Source organism: Pyrgilauda ruficollis, unplaced genomic scaffold, assembly GCF_017590135.1.
Source record: "Pyrgilauda ruficollis isolate IOZ18807 unplaced genomic scaffold, ASM1759013v1 scaffold4, whole genome shotgun sequence".
Taxonomy (NCBI): Eukaryota; Metazoa; Chordata; class Aves; order Passeriformes; family Passeridae; genus Pyrgilauda; species Pyrgilauda ruficollis.
The window spans coordinates 17,255,021-17,271,471 of NW_024525489.1; the positions used below are offsets into that span (position 1 = coordinate 17,255,021).

At 37.3% G+C, this 16,451-nt stretch overlaps 1 protein-coding gene across 1 annotated transcript in view; it reads left to right on the plus strand.

The window, feature by feature from the left end:
- LTBP1 (latent transforming growth factor beta binding protein 1) overlaps positions 1–16,451 on the plus strand; it is a 186,085-nt gene that overhangs the window by 63,719 nt on the left and 105,915 nt on the right. Inside the window, exon 5 of the mRNA XM_041477230.1 lies at positions 1,969–2,136. Within this exon, the coding sequence (XP_041333164.1) occupies positions 1,969–2,136 (168 nt within the window). The remainder of the gene's footprint in view (positions 1–1,968; positions 2,137–16,451) is intronic.

Genomic DNA, 16,451 nt, shown 5'->3' on the forward strand with positions numbered 1-16,451 from the left:
CAGGTAGAAGAATCAGACCCACATGGCCTCTGCTTTTCTCCCATGTTCCTTTCCGATGCCGTAGCAATGCAAACCATGTGACCATTCAGTTTCAGTGTTTGCAGTCATATTGACTCTGCATTTTCTGTCCTTCCAACACTGACAAAGGCAATTTTTTTTTTTTCAGCTAAGCCAGAAAGCTTCTCTGGGTCCCCCAATACTGGTTTTTACAGTGTAGGCAGGACTGACTTTTCTGACTCAACTATCCCTGTTTTTATAATTAGATCACATCCTAAAGGAAAAGTATTGCTAAAATGTCTGAAAATATAATACATAAAATGGACTGGTTTGTAGGAAAAAAATATATATATATAAAACTATGCAAGTAAAATACAAAGATGGCAATTTTGCTTTTGAAGCTATGCTTTAAAAAAGCAAAGCTTCGAAGTTCTACCCTCAGCAGTTCATAGGTCCCTTATATCTGTTTAAGGTGTATTCATTTTTGTAAGAAATGCGTGGCATCTTAGAATCAAAGATGTCTTCTAAATCACAATATTAGCGTATTAGCCTTTGATCAAAATTTTTTATTCTTGTATCTGTCAGGGCTCTTCATTTTCTAGGCATTGTTTATGGAGAATAAGGTGGGAGCATCTGCACTACAGCTGCTGTGCAAGTAGAGCAATGCCTTTACTGTAGACAAAACAATTAGCAAAATTGCTTAAATTTATTTGTTTATGAAGAGCCAGAAATAAGGAGGCTTTATATTCTTTTAAGTAGGAAGATTTGTAAGATTTTCTTGATATTTTCAAAAAAATATGTTTGTCTGGAAGGTATTTCATGAACTAGGTTAGGCAACTATCCAGCAACTTTTTTATTTTGATGACATCAGGAAGAAGATTCTTCTCTTTCTGTGCATCATTTCTTGTCATTCTTAAGTTTGATATGAAAGTACTTATTAATAGTTTCCACAAAGATGCTATGATATATTTTGAAGAACTTGCTGAATTTTTTAGTAGTATGCAGAGGACAAAATGTTTTAAGTAATTTCAAATGGAATCTGTTATTTTCCCTGTTTTTCCTAATAAGTAGTTTTAATATAGTTTTGTCTTCAGCTGCTAGATGTAGGATCAAATACATCTGGTTTTACATATAATTCTGTAAGAAGAAATTCTTATAACTGGCTTAATAACATATTAGTGCTTGTGCAGTCTTTATTACATTCAAGGTTTTTAAATGACTATAGGGAAGTATATAAAAAAAGAGAATCTAGCCATTTTTAATCTTTGATCTCAGTACTTTAAAGCACTGATACTTCTCACTCTTTTCTCTGAGCTATTTATTACTGAAACAAAGGCTGACAGTAGAGCTCAGTCTATAATATGTAAATTCTTGTGGAAAAATAGTGCCAAAAAACTGCGAAGAAAAAATGGGTCCAGGCGGCTGCGTCACAAGTTTTGACCACTTTCAGGCTGGGGTGCCAGGAGATTTGAGACAGATGTTTTCAGACATGCCGCATGCCTAAAACGTTTCCAGGGGTTGAGCTACAAATAGTGACTTAATAAGTGCAGAAACAGGAAAAGTATGTAGGAGTACACAAGAGTTTATTCACCTCTAGGTGCACAGCCAGCTCTTTACATTACATCTGCCTGTCAGGGTTGGCTATTTAAGCTGTCATGCCCTTGGTATTGCTCTTTGTCTGCCTGTGAATAAAGTGCAGCATTGTGATTACTAATCCCACTCCAGTGACTTGACTTTAAATGTGGTTTTGGAGCAGATCCCGGAGTTCTGTTTGCTAAGCTTCCTACTCCTGTTTCAGAGACACCACTGGAGATCTATGAGAGAGAGCACTGCAGACTGCCCTCCTCCTGTAGACCTGTCGCCTTCCCCCCCTGCGCCTTTTTTTTTTCTTCCCTAAAACTTTTTGAAGGAAATCAATGGATACCAAAGTGATCTGTTTATTTTTCTTTTTTGCTTTGCCTCTGCTGACAGTGGGAAATCACACTGGTCGCATCAAGGTGGTCTTTACACCCAGCATCTGTAAAGTGACTTGTACCAAAGGCAACTGTCAGAACAACTGTGAGAAGGGAAATACAACCACCCTCATCAGTGAAAACGGCCATGCTGCTGACACGCTGACAGCCACTAACTTCCGAGTAGGTAAGTACCCTCAAACTGTATTTGTCCTTAGCTGTCCTCTCTTGACTTAACAGAGGGAGGAGATGTTTTGTTATTAATACCAGTTGTGCATCTGTTCTTCTTTGTTTGGAGGGCTCTGCTGAGTAAGGAACCATTGTATGCTAGACAAGCTTTCTGGTGTCCTTCGGAATTGTTCCCAAAAGTTCCTTTTGTGTCAGAGAAAAAAAGCTCCCATGTTTTTCATCTGAATTTTCAGCTGCAGGGATGCAACAAGCTAAGCTGAAGCTTTCGGTAAAATTCCTCCCTCAGTAAGGGAGGAGTTTGTGTTAGTAAATGGGGAAAATGACAGATTACACACAAAGTTGTGTTTCCTCTTTTTTACGTGTTTAATATGTATGAAATGTACATAAAACCTAGTGAACAGCTAACAGTGACTGTCTTCAAAAATTTGTTCAGCAGTTCCTTAAAACTACAGCCCTTCTTAAATATGCAGCAGCTTAAAAGTTTTCTTACTGCTGAAAGTAAGTCGGATTTCATATTTGGCATTTTTAGAAACTGAAATAATGTTAAGCCTAATTAAAGTTATTGAAGCCAGTAATTTCTTTGTTAATATTTATTCTTTCTGCTTGCTCAGTAAGAGCGTCAACAAAATGCCAGACTAAACCCTACAAGTCTTTGACTCTGTTGAAACAGATCCTGAAAGCTACCTGGGATAATGATTAGCATATTTTAACTGTATACTAACAGGCATTTGTGTGCAATTATTTACCTTGTAAGTTATGCTTGTATGGGTACATACCTGAACACTTCAGATTTGTCTTTCACATTATGATGCCCTGAGCTGCTCTTGGCAAGTAATTTTGTAGTTATCCTGAAAATACCATAGCGTTGTTTTCTGAAAAGAAAAAGAAAAAAAAAAATTGTGAATTTCTAGTTAAAGAATGCCAAATATGAACACTGTAATTTTAGTCTCTGTCTAGAATAAACATAGAGTTCAGGCAGTGCTGAGGCTGGCCAATATTGCCATTTTTCAAGTGCAGTGTATTTCATGCTGAGGGTGGGGGGGCAAGCCATTTGAAGTTATTCTTTTCTTCTGGACAGATTATAGAAAGAGCAGTTCCCTCTTTTAACGCTCTTACTACACTGTCAGGCTGTGGGGGAAAGCCCTTGAAGTTACTAACTCATTCCTTCATAGTATGCATGTTTGTAAAAATGTATTTGTTTTGGACTAATAGTAAAACCAGTGTTTTAAAACAAGAATAGAGCAAATTTTGGGGTTTGTTTCTGGTCGTTTGGAGGAACCAAAAAAAAAATTTTTGTAGAAGAATGGTAAATGTTATACTTTTAATTTGTGTTTACTGCCAGTGCAGATTTTTACCAAGATTTTGGCAAGAACCCCAGCTAAATAAGTTTTTTGTTTAATTTTCTGACTAGCATGAAAGGATAGGGTTATTCTTCCTCCCTTTCATTTGACCTAATTTTTCTATTGAAATTATGAAATGCTGAGAACAGGCAGTCATGTAATTTGTCTGCTATGTAAATCTGTGCTGTAACATGACCTTCTCTCAAATACTTGAAAACTTGGAGAGTGGAAATTGACCTGTGAAGACGTGTTCCACACCTTCCTTCCTGGCCTCAGGCCACGCAGCTCTGGTGCACTGGGTACAATGGGCTGCTAGAAACATTCAACAAAAGCAGCCTATTGTGGCATTCGATGGAAAGATAAGGGAGTCTTCCGTTGAAAAACGTATAAAAGCAAGTTGCTACACATGGGTAAGGATTTTTTAGCTTGCCTGTTAACTATCTTCCCTACATTTAAAAGACAAGAAGTGTTTAGTGCAGCTCTAGGTATTGTCATTTTCACAGAAGAATAAGGAAGTCTGAACTAGGACTTAAAGGCTCTCCAAATAAAAATAAAAATGCTGCATGAACTTCTTAATAACCAGAGAAGAGGAATCCTATACCTGTAGATTGAATTCTTTCACCAATCACAGTTTTCAGGAGCTTTTGAATCAGAGTTTAAAATACTTACTACTGAAATAATTTTTCATATCTGTTCTCTAACTAGTGCCTCTCACTAGCTTAGGCTTGTCCTGGTATCTTCTGACACATAAAGCAGAAGTAATTTGTGTCTTCTAAGATCATTAACTTTTGTTATGTTTTACTTGTTTAAAATGTATAATTTTGCCTTGAAGTCCCTGTTCTAAACTTCTTTACTTACTGTTAATCCAAAATGTGTGGAAATTCTTATTTAGATGACTTGGTGTTTAAAAATGCAACCATGAAATAGAATGTCATGTCAGGAAATACATATTTAAAGCAGTGACCAGCACTTTTTAAGTATTTTTTAAAAAATACTTATTCTTCCTAAAACCAGAGAAAATAGTCACATGCCCTATTAGGAAAAGTTTAAAATGCATTTCTATAGCAGTAGCAGCATTCTGGTACACAAAACTGAATTCAGGTTCTCGGATGACAGATTAATCAGACATCAGTTTGCTTTGTTCTTAATAATAAATTATTTCTAATTATGAGCCAGAGTAAAATTTTTTGTTTCTTTTCAACTTTATGCTGAACTTTGTAAGCGCTGCATTTTCAGAGAGAATAAGTTGCAATACCTGTACTACAGCTACTCAGGCTTTGTCATGGATTATTTCAGATCCTTAAAATGTGCTCAGTTTGTCAGTTCAGCTGAAGTTTGGTAGCAGCGAGCCCAGGCAAGGAACAAATCCTGTTTCCTGAAAATTTTATACAATGTGGCTAAGCCATTAAAGGAAAACACCCACAACAAGGGATGGACTGAGGGGATTGCTGCTTTTCAGGTAGCTGAGATTTTTGGCGTGGTGAAGAATAGCTCCTAACACAGCAATTTAAGGTGATGAAAGCTTGGTATTTGAAAGGAATGACCTCTTTGATTTCCAGGCTGCTTCAGTGAAACTTTGGGGTTTTTTGCAGTTTCATTTTGTGAATGGGATATGTTGCAATTAAACTAACAAACCTCCAGTATTTCATTGGCTTGGAGAATGAAAGCATTTAATCTGAGTGGAAACTTCTGCTGAATAGATGAATCTTATTATTCTATAATAATTGGATTGGTGCATGTGCAGTTTATATGGTATTTCAGTCTTGATATATCTGCTGAGGCTTGTAAACAGGGTTGATATGTGTGCATAGGAAAGGATAGGAATAGAGTAGCACATGAGTTTTCTGTCTCTCACAGTGTTGAAGTTACTCAGTGAGATGTCCTGTTTCTACTCAAAATTATTCCACGTTCCAATTTTGAAATGAATTCTCTTCCTGTAAGGAGTGGGAGGACAATGACTAATTTGTAACTGTAAAATGAAGCAATAAGGAATTAGTAAATGCCCAAATTAATACAAATTAATATTTTTATGCTCCCCCCCCCGCGCTGTGTATATTTATTTAATTATAGATTTGCATTCTATTTTTTCCCAAGGGATCTGTTTTTGATTGAACAGGAATGACAGAACTTAGTAAAGGAAGCAGACATTTAATACTTAGGTTCATATTCACTGTTCGTTTGCAGCCCTGCATCTCCTTTAAAGTGGTTCATTCAGACTGTTATAAATGAGAAGTCAAAGTTGCATGCTTGCCAGTAAAAGTGCATATTTTTCTGCAAAAATTTTGTGTCTGAGCACTTGGCAGTATTTGTGTCACATAAGGAAACAGAGTCATAGAATTATAGAAGGGTTTGGGTTGGAAGGGACCTTTAAAATCTTAGACTTCCAACCCCCAGCCATGGGCAGGGACTCCTTCCACTAGACCAGGCTGCCCAAAGCCACATCCAACTTGGCCTTGAATGTTTCCAGGGATGGGGCATCCACAGCTTCTCTGGGCCTCACCTCCCTCACAGTAAAGAATTTCTTCCCCTGTCTAATCTAAATCTACCCTCTTTCAATTTAAAGCCACTCCCCCTTGTCATGTCCATGCCCATGTAAAAAGTCCCTCTCCAGCTCTCTTGTCGGCCCCTTTAGCTGCTAGAAGGCTGCTGTGAGGTCACCTTGAAGCCTTCTCCAGATGAACATGGTGTCTTAAGTAAAAATGTATCTGGTCCTTCATATTTAATCATAAATTCTGGAACTTTCTGCATGGATTAGAGTGACCTGGATATTCTGTACTCTGTTACAATAATGCTCAAATTGTGTTGCCTCTTGAATTTTCGTGCTTTTCCTGTTGTAATTTTCTATCAAAAAATTTTCCAGCTTTGCTGTGTTGACTCTGTGTAAATGTTTTTAGATAATGGAGATTATCCAGAAGTTTCCAATTACATATAGAGCAAAACTTTCAAGAAGAAAGAGAAGCATTTTTCTCAAATTTTATTTGTGCTTCTGTTGAAAGCAGTGAAAGAAATTTTGACCAATATATTTTAAACCGATAGGTTATTCAAAGGAAATTTAGTAAGAAGACCCACTATGTAATTATTATTCTAACAGAATTTCCTATCTAGCAAAGAATTTAGTAAGCATAATTATTTATAATTGTGAAAATTTAAAGCAGTTATTTTACGGAATGTTGACAGAATTCCTGAATTTTATTCAGACCTATGTGATCATGAATTACTGTTAGTGTTGTAGGAGTTAGCATTGCTTTTTCTTCAAGCACTTCAGGCATTATGGAAGAGTAGTGTTGGTTAAAAATTGCAATTGCATGCAAGCAAGGCAGTCCATTGGCAAGCCAGCCATCTGCCTTTTTCTGTAGTTTACATATGACAGAAAGTCCAAGAGAAATAATTGGTGTTTTCTTGCCACCATTTGGTATTAAAGTTATCAACTCTTTGCTCCTTATGATAAATACTGCACGTGTCCTACTACACTGAAGAGGAACTGTAAGACTGATATTTGAGTAGGATTTTCTATTATCCTTTCGGTGAGAAGAAATATTAAAACAGTATTGGAAAGCTAATTTGATGACATGTAAAGGCATATAAAAGACCAACATCTTGTGGAAGTGTTTGTGTAGATTTATTGGAATTTACAGTCGCAGTCTCTTCTGGCAGCTTGTAAGGTACACGCTGTTCAGTTTTTTTATCATATTTTGTTCTTTTGTTTTATTTGGTTTAGTAAGAGTTGCTAGAAAGGTAACATGTTACAAGAGACACTTTCTTCTCTGTTTTGAAGTGATGTTTGCTATTTGGTGAATGGTGTCAGCCTGTGTAGGTAACTCATCATGTCTGACCTGTGTGACTCTGCCCCAGCAAAACACTATTCCTGTGCCTTCATCTGAGACGTAGCAGATAAGACGTGGAAGATTTAAAATAATTGCTAACACATGTCATGCAGAGATTTTTAAAACTTCTCTTGGTAACATAAGTGAGAAGTGATTTTATTTTAATTTTTTAAATGCTTTTATTTTCAACTTTGTGTTCCATCAGACAACCTAATTGAACAGAAGCTTATTTCTGTAATAACTACACAGAACAAGAACAGTATATGATATAATTCATGGGGGTTTTTTAGTAAATATTCTCTTTAGTAAATATATGTCACACAATAGTGAAGTATTACTTTGAAATATCCTTGAATTTTGTACATGAACTTGCAAATATGAAGAAGTTGTGATGCAAGAACTTTATTATTCCTTTAGTATTATCACTTCTGTTCTTTTACTGTCTCTGGTAGCTACCTTGTAGCCTTATTTGGTAAAAGCTTTGTTTCTTCTGTTGTTGCAGTAATTATAATTTGTGTCTTATCAGGCTTTGTTGGTTTATGCTTTTTTTGCTGTCAGATGAAATATTATTTCCTTTAATATACACAGGAAAACTTCAAAATTTTCGGACAACTTGGCAAATAGAATAACTTTTTAAACTTGCTTCAACAGTAGTCAAAGAAATTGGTCAGTCTGCCAGTGTATGTGTCTCAAGGAAAAAAATAAGAAAAGGATTTATCTACTGCTTTATCTGGTAATTTGAAATTCAATCTGGACAAATGATGACTATGCTAGAAATATTCTTGCAGCAAGATTGTAATAGCTGTAGCAAAATGAAGGCCAAGTATTTTTCCTCAGACAGTGAACTGAGTAGCTAAAATAATGACAATGGTGGGATTATTATTATAAATTATTCTATGCTTTATGGAAGATAGTAGGGAAAAGGTATTTCCCAGCCTGAAGAGCCAATGCAAAATTATTTGGGAGGAACCAATTATGACCATGAATTCAAAAGACTTTTTTTTTTTCCAGTCTCCTGTTGTTCTGTAAATGAATCTGGGCTGACAGCAGAATGAATTAATTTACGTACAGTCCAGGTAGTATAGTATAGGCTTTTCTAATCTGAAATAGTAGTGCACTACAATTCTATCCTGTAATGTAAGTGTACCGTTCTATAGGTTGAGCAAAGCTCAGGATTTTAATGCATTTTCAATTATGGGCCTCCGATGCTCAAATTACTGAGAAAAATTGTATTTTAATGATTTTGTTGGTTTTGATATCCACATCTGTTCAAAAAGAATGATTTCTTTCCCCCCATATGTTTATTGGAACTTGTCATCAAAAAATAGTTCTTGTTTCTGCCATGGAGCTTACAGCATCTGTGAGCTCTTTGTTCATAACCTTAAAGTAGTTATTCAAAATTGACATCTTTACCTCAGATTCCAGATGCTAATTGGTAGAAAAGATATTGTTCATTCAGATGATTTTAATGAGGTTAAACTCCTACAAGTCTGTTAGCAACTTGTTTCCACTCCCTTGCTCACCTTAAAGACTTCAGACCATCACCATGAAGCAAAAGTCCTTCTGCTCTCAAGTACTCCCCAAGCTGTCTATTACAGAGAACACAGTTTTGGATGTGCAGTCATAGGAAAAACCACAAATGGAAATGGTACAAAATCCACACCTGCAGCCATTCAAAAACATGTGGAGTATGTTTCCCTCAGAGTTAAAGCAAAACAGAACACAAAGTTAAAATGCATAATGTTTTATTTTACTGTATATGGTTTTAATTTCTAGAAATTAGCTTATGTATGTCTGACTTGAAGTACTGTAAAAAGAGAACTAAGAGTGCATTTATTTGAATTATTACATTGTTGCATATTCATATAGATACACTACCTTGTACAGCTATAACTATGATATTGCTAAACTAAATGTCTTTGCACACACCTCGCTGAAGATCAAGTATATGCCAACTATGGGTTAAAAAAGAAATTGACTCTAAATTATGCAAGTACAGAAGAAAGAGTCTGAAAATTTTCTCTACATGTTAAAATATGGCATTTATCATGAATAGATTTCTTAGCAAATGGATTTGTATTAAATGTGTTCTTCTGGGTTTACCACAGTCAGAAGGAAGCAAGCAGCTATCACTGCTCTGTTGATCACAGTCTTTCCCCATTCAGCCTTTCTACTGCTTGTTCTGTTTTTTTGTTCTGTTCCAGATAATTCTTATCTCAGTGCCTGTGTAGTCTGTATAGTGTTCATCCATCCATTCCGCTTGTAATTAGCTCTTAGATTTGAGTGTCACTGTAATTGAGAGTCCTATTTTGCAGAGGCACTGGGATTCTGGGATTTTTCTTTTGGAACATGAACTTTATCTTCATTATGTACACACTTAGATTCAGTGAGTTTTCTGTATATCCATAAAAACCTGTTAAGAGGGTGGACCATGAACTTTCAGCCAGGGATTTCTGAATGTGAATCAAGTTGCAGTCTATGGGAGCTGTAAGCTCTTCTTTTTTTTTTTTTTTTTTTCCCCACTAATCTCTTGCGAAGTCTTGAGGGCTGCTAGTCAATGAATAGAAGTAAAATTGGATATTTTCTGATTGCACAGGAAGAGGATTGAATTTTAAGAACCCAAACAGAGTATTTCTCATCTATATTTTATTCATCCAAATAATTTGTTGATTTCTCATTTTGGTTATATTTTCAGTTTAATTTAAAGATCTTAAGATGAGCTCTTAAATCAAATTTTTGTATTTGATATTACTCAGGTATTTCAAGTTTAGGGGAACTTTTAGTAGCTGTTCATCTCATAATTTAGAAATGAGATCTTTGACTTCTCCCTTAGAAGGACTGCCTCTGTCCATAGGATGTATAGGGGAGCGGTCTCCAAATGGTTGTACATTCCTATCAGTAAAATATTTTTGAACACTCTCTCCAATATGTATATATTTATAAATTATATACACCTACTACTGTACATATCATCTATTTGTCCATTATAAACCATAGACAAAATAGAAAGTAAAAATGGATAAAAAAAGTCTAAGTGAACTCTTTTGAGAATTAATTTTATTTATTAATGGTATAAAACATAGTTCTTTCATGCATCCCAGTGCATTTTCTGGCACACTGTGTGGGATGAGCACACCCTGCTTTGAAAACTGCTGGTGTAGGTAAACAGGGGAGACCAGCTTCATAATATAAGCTGTAATACTACCTTTCTGCTTTGTTGAAAGGAGAAAAGCAGAAAGTTCATGTGTCCATTGTCTCTCTCTTATTTATGACTTGAATGGATTAAATTCAGTCTGTTATGTTAGATGCTATCAATGTAGGTGCTAGAACATCTGTCTAACCAGAGTTACACAAAAAGCCTTATGTGACAAGGGGGGAAAGGGATTTTTTTCATACTTGTACACATTTCATTGCACAGGGTTGGGTACAACGTTGTGATGTGAAGCTCCTCAGTGAGGTTGTACCTCATTGGTACAAGCTCAGGGGTATTGGGTACATGGTTGCTTGGAACTGGGCATGGCCAGGCAGAGCATTGATTGTGTTTTGGGTTTGCACAGGTTGTGCAACAATTTATACATCTATTTTGGTTATAAGAACCACAATGGGTGGTGAAGTTGTGTTTTTTTAAATGAATTTCCAACTGTACATTGTCTGCAGAGTAACCTTTATCCTTCTGATTCGCTAGCAGTGACTTTTCTCCTTTCCTCTCCCAGAACTCCAGGATTTGAGTCTCTAGCTTTTCACTGGTCTCCGATGACCTAATTTATGACTCAGACTCTGAACAATATCCATCCCATTCTCACATTGTGTCACCACCACAAGGTCAACTCCCTAGAAAACTTTCCAATTTCTAGCGATGTAGCCAGTGCCAGAAAATCATAGCCTATGTTTTTCATGTTTTTTAACTCTTCCATGAATGCCTGGATTATGAGCTGCTATTTGTATGCTAATGAATATCCACTTTAAATAGTCCGTTCTTATTTTACTCTTCTTGTAGATGTTTTTACACCAAAATGAGCACTGTGGTAATGCTGCAGTAATCAGAGACCAGTCTCTTATGTTCGGAAATTTTTGTAATGACTATGGGTTTTGTGGCTTTTCTTTTTCTATTTTAAACATAATTTTGTTGTTGGAGGATGTCTTGTGGTATGGTGGGATGCAGAGAATCAGTGTTCATAGACCATTTGGGTCTAAGTCTGGGGGTTCATCTGGCTCACCAAACCATACCGAGATACCTCAGTCAAGAGCCTAGTTGTGAATGGGTGCAGAGATGCACCTGTATGGCAAGTTGGCTTGTGCATGTCCTTACTGGCCTGCTGGGCCAGCCTGTCTTCGCTGTCAAACCAGGAAACCTCAGATAACAGCACTCCTAACTTGTGTGGCTCAAGAAGGCACCAAAGGTTAAATAGGAATGAATCTCAGCTGTTGTGGTTTAACCCCAGCCAGCAACCAATTACCATGCAGCCACTCACTTCCTCATCAGTGGGACTGGGGAGAGAATAGGGAAGGTAAAAGCTGGAAAACTCTTGGGTTGAGATTAAGGTCTTTAATAGAGAAAGCAGAAAGCCATGCATGCAAGCAACACAAAACTAGGAATTAATTCACTGCTTCCCATGGGCAGGCAGGTGTTCAGCCACTCCCAAGAGAGCAGGGCTTCATTACATGTAACAGTGTCTTGGGAAGACAAATACCATCATCCTGAATGTCCCTCCCTTCCTCCTTCTTTCCCCCAGCTTTTTACACTGAGCATTATGTTACACATGATGTTATATGGTCCAGAATGTCGCTGTGGTCATTTGGGGTCACCAGTCCTGGCTGTGTCTCCTCTCAGTTTCCTGTGCATCCCCAGCCTCTTTGCCCACATGGAAGCGTGCCAAGAGGAAAAGGCCTTGGCTCTGTGTAAACTCTGCTCAGCAATAACAACATCTCTTCATTATCAACACTATGATCAGCACAAACCCAGAACAAAACTGTGAAGAAAATTAACTCTACCCCAGCTGAAGCCAGCACATCAGCTTAAATATCTATTATTCAGTTGCCAGAAATTGTAAGGATGCTGATGTCCCTGGCCAGTGTCAGCTTTACTGCTTCTGTGGTCTTCAGAGCCTTTGCATAACAGAAGCATGGCCAGTGTTTCTCAGAAGGTGTAGCTGTTTTGTCTGATGGTAATCAAGTAGTCAGATGTCTAGGAGGAGCTTTTTTCTCTGCCTTATGCTACTGGCTGTTACTCCATGTGGTAGTCCAGTCTGTTTTTTGGCAATAGCCTAATAGGTCAATAGGTGTCAGAGCAGAGAATCAGTTCTCTGAGGTCTTCATGAGCAGTGAAGCCCAGTGTCATTATGGTCAAATTAGTCATTAATCGTGTTGTCCTTAAAAGTGGATAGGGCTGCTCAGCTGGCACCTGAAGGGAAGAATATAGTCTGGAAGGATCCTGTAGCAATAAAGATGCTTGCTGCTCATTTTTACCTGTCCTTCTCTTGAATTCTTGCTCTATTGAAAATGGGTATGTTTGAACAACATTTACTAATACATGTTAGTATTACACATGCTCAGGCACATGAAACATATACAGCAGGGTAAGTCTTAAAAACCCTGGGAACATAGGAAGGGTAGTTTTCATCTGACACCATGCACCTTGATGTCAGTATTTCTACTTTGATGATGGCAACTAACAAGTTATTCAGGACTGCTTAAATTGATACCTATAAAATTTTTATACTACAGCACGCTTGTTTTAAGCAAGGGTGCTAACTTACTACCCTTCCAAAGCCGGCTCTTCCTAGTTGTTTTATTTCTGAGGAAAATAAATATCAATACACTAGAAATCAAAAAAAGTGTCTGGAGTAGCTTTTTTTGTATGTGTTAGCATCATTCTCAAAGGTCTGACCCTGGCCATTTGTAAGGCTTTAATTCCTGATAAACAGCAACTGGTGGGGGTTTTTGTTCTTCTTAGTATACTGAGTCTAAGCCTAACTGTTGTGATATACTCAGTATATCAGGGTGATGTCCAACAAGTCAGTAAATTCTCCACCTATGATCAGTGTAGGAGTGACTCACGTGACTCCTTAGCAGTGTCTCCTTGCCTCCCAAAATAGTGTCTGAATCATCTCAGATACTGAGAATATTAGAAGCAGAGTTAGCAGGGATTGACTAAGCATCATGCCTGTTAGTAAGAATCCTCCTGTCAATCATTTTGCAACTACCATAATTTTTGCTATACCCTTTCTATATTGAGTAAGCACAGATTTAGGCCATTTTCTTTGCCACAGCATACATTGAATTTTTCTGATAGTATTTGAATATTCTATGACTGTTTTTCATCCCTCCTGTTCTTTCCAGACTGTAACAATGAGAGTTTTATTGGCAGCTGTTGGTCAGATGGTGATCGTGTCAGGCACCTACACAACAGGCCTGTGTTGCATTTGACAGTCTGAGGATAGTTGGCTTATCACATGAGTTTGGAAAGATGTGATACAGGGCCAATGAGACTCCCATCCCATTGGGACCCACAATGAGAGATGAATGAAATACTTGGGGACATATTGGATGTCTCTTGGTTGACTTTACGTACTTATCTTCAAGTTGTGTACTTGAAGATGTACATCCAGCTTTTCTTCCTGAGCTGTTTTAAAGTAGTGAGTTTAAAATGGAGGAACACAGATAAGTAGTAGAGTGAAATTATCTAGTACACGTTCATTCTGGATTTCTTGCTGATCATGATGCTCACTCAAAGGTATATATATCTCTATAACATATTGCAGCCTTGTCCTTTATGATCTGAATTTGCTCCCCAAATTTCAGTATCAGGATGTTCCATAGTTGAGAGTGTAGCCTCCATTAGCTCCAAAAACGTGCATGATCCAGACTGGAATAGCACCACAAAGCTTGCTTATTTTGGTAGTTATTCGGTTTGCTCATCTGGTTATATAGCAGTATTTATGATCCCATTCCCAAGTGGGGGTACATTACTTTTTTTTTAAGATCTCTTGGTAACATTAGTTTAAAAATAAGACAAATTCTAATGAAGTCAGTGGCTGTGTTAATTTGCAGTAGCTGAGAACCCAGTTTAGTAGCTGTGTATTTTTTTTATCATACAGTTGGGTTTGAGCTAGGTTCCTGTTTGAAGTTTTTCCCTGCAGTGTTGCAGATTTTACCTCTTTCCAGAAGAAACATCTCAAGTGCCTTCAGTAACATGTTCATGTAACTAGGCCAGTCACAGGAGTGGGGCATCACTTCCCTGTTTTCAGTGGTGTTACAGAGGTATTTCAGTGTTTTCAGAGCAGAAAAAAATAATTCTTACATCTCGTGCTGGACCTCTTGCTATAAGATCTACGTTTGAAAATTGCTTTTTCTTGTTGCAAGGGAATGTTTATATTAAAAGTCAAAATACAAACATTAGGATAAATTCAGATATGTATGCAGAGGTATTATACTTCTAAGGCCACATAAAGATTTTCTCTTCTCCCTTTGCATCCCCAAGCACAAGTTGGTGATACCAAGATTATCTGAATGCTACTAAAGTAATGAAATAATTTATTTTTCAACTTGCAACTTCTTTATGTAACACCTCTGAATTACAACCAGAAATCTGAAAAGAGTTTAGGATCAATTAGTCAGAAAGCTGAGATACCACAGGTTAAGAAAAAAAGGGGAAAAAGGTAGGGAAGAGTTCAAACCAGAGATAACATCACTACTGTAGTTCACACCTCTGTGCCTTTTTTGAGTTACTGTAAGAGTTACTGCAATTAGAAAGTGGAAATAAGTTTAGAGCAATTGTGCAGATCCCTATGTGGCACCTCTGGGTTTCAACTTTTACCCAAAGCTTGTGGTGTTTCAGAGCACTGTATTATAAGAATGTTGCATATGGCAGTGTGACAATTTGTACTCAGTAGGTCTGCGTAGGAGTCCCTGCGCTTTCTGTGTGCTTAGTAACGGGGTGGATGAAAGATGCCCAAACAGCTGGGGGGCATGTAGTAATGCTGGATAACTGCAGTACTCAGAGACAAAATTAATCTGCTCTTTGTGATGCATCCAGTGGAAATACTGTAATCTACATAAGCAGTTCAAGGTTTTCCTTGGCAAGGCTATTGGTGTGATTGAATAGTGCTTATGCTTGAATTGTTGATAGCATGTAAGTAGAAAAGGGAAAGAGTGGTGAGGGAAACTCATATGTTCCCTGAGGTGTAAAAGAAAAGGAATTTGGAGAGTCTGATGAGGAACAGTTCAAAACCCATCTTCATTTTCTCTAACACTGGTTACAGGAAGGGAGTTTCCTTCCATCCTAAGGGCTTGTTTGGGTAAGCATGGGCTATTTTTTAAGGATTAGGAGGCTTTAGGTGCTTGGAATTTGTTTTGTTACATATTGTTTTGATTAAATGAAAACATTTGGACTTGATTAAATTAGTTTATCTGGAGTTGTTCGAGGTTGTTTGAGTATCGAAAACAAATTAGATTATGCAATTACATGAACAAACTGTATTTATCAGTGGTTTCCTAGATGCTTTGTTGATGATTTCATGCCCTGTACTAGTGTTTCCAACCCATAACTGTGGCAGCTTTTTTGCAATCATCTTGCAAATGTTCTTTTTCTATGCATTGAGCCATTCAGAGACTCCCTTTGGAGGCATCTTGATGCACCTTCACTGCCTGGCTCATTTTGAACAGTGATACACAGCAAGCTGTGCCAGACTGGGAAGAGTTAAGACTTTCGGATGCCAGAGGAATCAAAGCTTGCTATTACCAATTAAATGCCCAAGGATGGGCATGTTTTCTTAAACCTGTCTCCACTTTTCTAAAAGGATGCGTGTTCATTTATAGTTAGAAAAATAATTAAGCTTGTTCAGTCATATTTTGGCTGCTCCTGAAGAGACCATTGAGAGATTCAGCTTACAGTAGACCCAAGTGAGGAAATTGTTGCCTTTCTTATATCCATTAATACTTCATTTGCTTAGTTTGTAAGATACCCACATGTGAACTGAAATTTCTTCTCATCCTATGCAGATGTATCTTCACATTTTTATCAAGGTCTGAGCTAGAGGGTTTCACTCCATAATGGGTACTTTTATTTCTTCTATTTTCTTATTTCCAGAGGAAATGGTAACAGGCCAGTGAGAATCAGGCTTCAGCGTACCCTTCTTCTGAATGTCAAT